The 1,068-nt window shown below is 61.4% G+C and overlaps 1 protein-coding gene across 1 annotated transcript; it reads right to left on the bottom strand.

Moving 5' to 3' along the window:
* Nucleotides 1-126: 126 nt before the first annotated feature.
* Nucleotides 127-1,062, bottom strand: LOC102385654 (E3 ubiquitin-protein ligase HECTD3-like). The gene is made up of 3 exons (XM_006039384.2): nucleotides 983-1,062; nucleotides 740-829; nucleotides 127-348 (listed from the first exon to the last, which is right to left on the bottom strand). Exons 1-3 carry the CDS (start codon nucleotides 1,013-1,015, stop codon nucleotides 127-129), a joined length of 345 nt encoding a protein of 114 aa, XP_006039446.2. The 5' UTR covers nucleotides 1,016-1,062.
* Nucleotides 1,063-1,068: the final 6 nt, after the last annotated feature.

Here is a 1,068-nt window from a genome sequence, read left to right as displayed (position 1 = left end):
TCTTACCCACCCTACGCCGGATGGTGAATTCGGCCGATTGGTGGTCTCTGCCAGTCTGTTACCTGAAGAGATGCAGCAGCACAGAGGGGAGAGGCTTGAGGCCCTGGGGTCCCCGATGGTGGCTCGTCACGGCGCAATTACCTGCTCCGTGCTTTCCTCCAGCCGAGCGGTCCGCACCAGGCGGACGAACTCCTCGCGGTCCTCGTAGCGCACCACAATCCGGCTGCCGTTGGGGATGAGCTCCACGGTGCGCTGGTCGCTGAGCACCGTGGTGTAGGTCAGCTCGTTCCCAAACTCTGACTCAAAGGTCTCTCTGTCCATCCTTTCCACCGCTTCCAGGAACTTCACCTGATGCACCAGGATGAGAGCCCTTGCTAGTCAGCGCTGCAACACACATGCCCTGGCCCGAGAGAGGCTCAGGGCTCGGCCAGGCTTGGCAATGCATGACCCTCTGCCCAGAACAGGGCTTCCCCTGCTGGGCCACGGGGTCCCCGGGGCCGCTTGAACCCAGATGAGCATGGCGGGCTGCGACCTGGAGCCATGAAAGCCGGCAATTCTGCATGGGCTACGGGTTCAACTGTAAACCCAGGCGTGTGTCAAGAACCATGCTCCTTTAGCATCCGCACAGGCAGGGCAAGCCCCTACCCCCACCCAGCCCCACTTCGTCCTGTGCCCAATGCTGCTGACAAAAAGAAATGTCCCAGACAACTCCCTGTCCTCATTTCAACCACCCACTCACCAGCACGGAGTCCACGGCCACGAAGTCCTTGGTCCAGCTGACCTCCTCCCCTGTCAGCTGCTTCCACACGAAGCCCGGCAGCGCCAGGACCTGTGGAGGGCGGGAGCGAAGGGGAAGGAGGGGGAGACATCACAAAGACTGGTCAGTCAGTCAGGCAAAACGACACCCTTAAAGGACTCCTGGACAAGACACCCAGCCAGCAAGGCTGGAAGAGGGCAGCGCCTCTTCCCTGCCAGGACTCACCAAGAACTCCTTGCCCCGCAGAGCGGCCCCCATGATCTGGCCGATCCACTCGTACTTGGCAAAGTCCTTGCAGGAGGGGTTTGGGA

This window comes from Alligator sinensis, unplaced genomic scaffold (genome assembly GCF_000455745.1).
Source record: "Alligator sinensis unplaced genomic scaffold, ASM45574v1 C64920329_1, whole genome shotgun sequence".
In the NCBI taxonomy this organism is placed as follows: Eukaryota; Metazoa; Chordata; order Crocodylia; family Alligatoridae; genus Alligator; species Alligator sinensis.
Note: the sequence above shows the minus strand (reverse complement) of the source record. Positions and strands in the feature narration are given on the sequence as shown.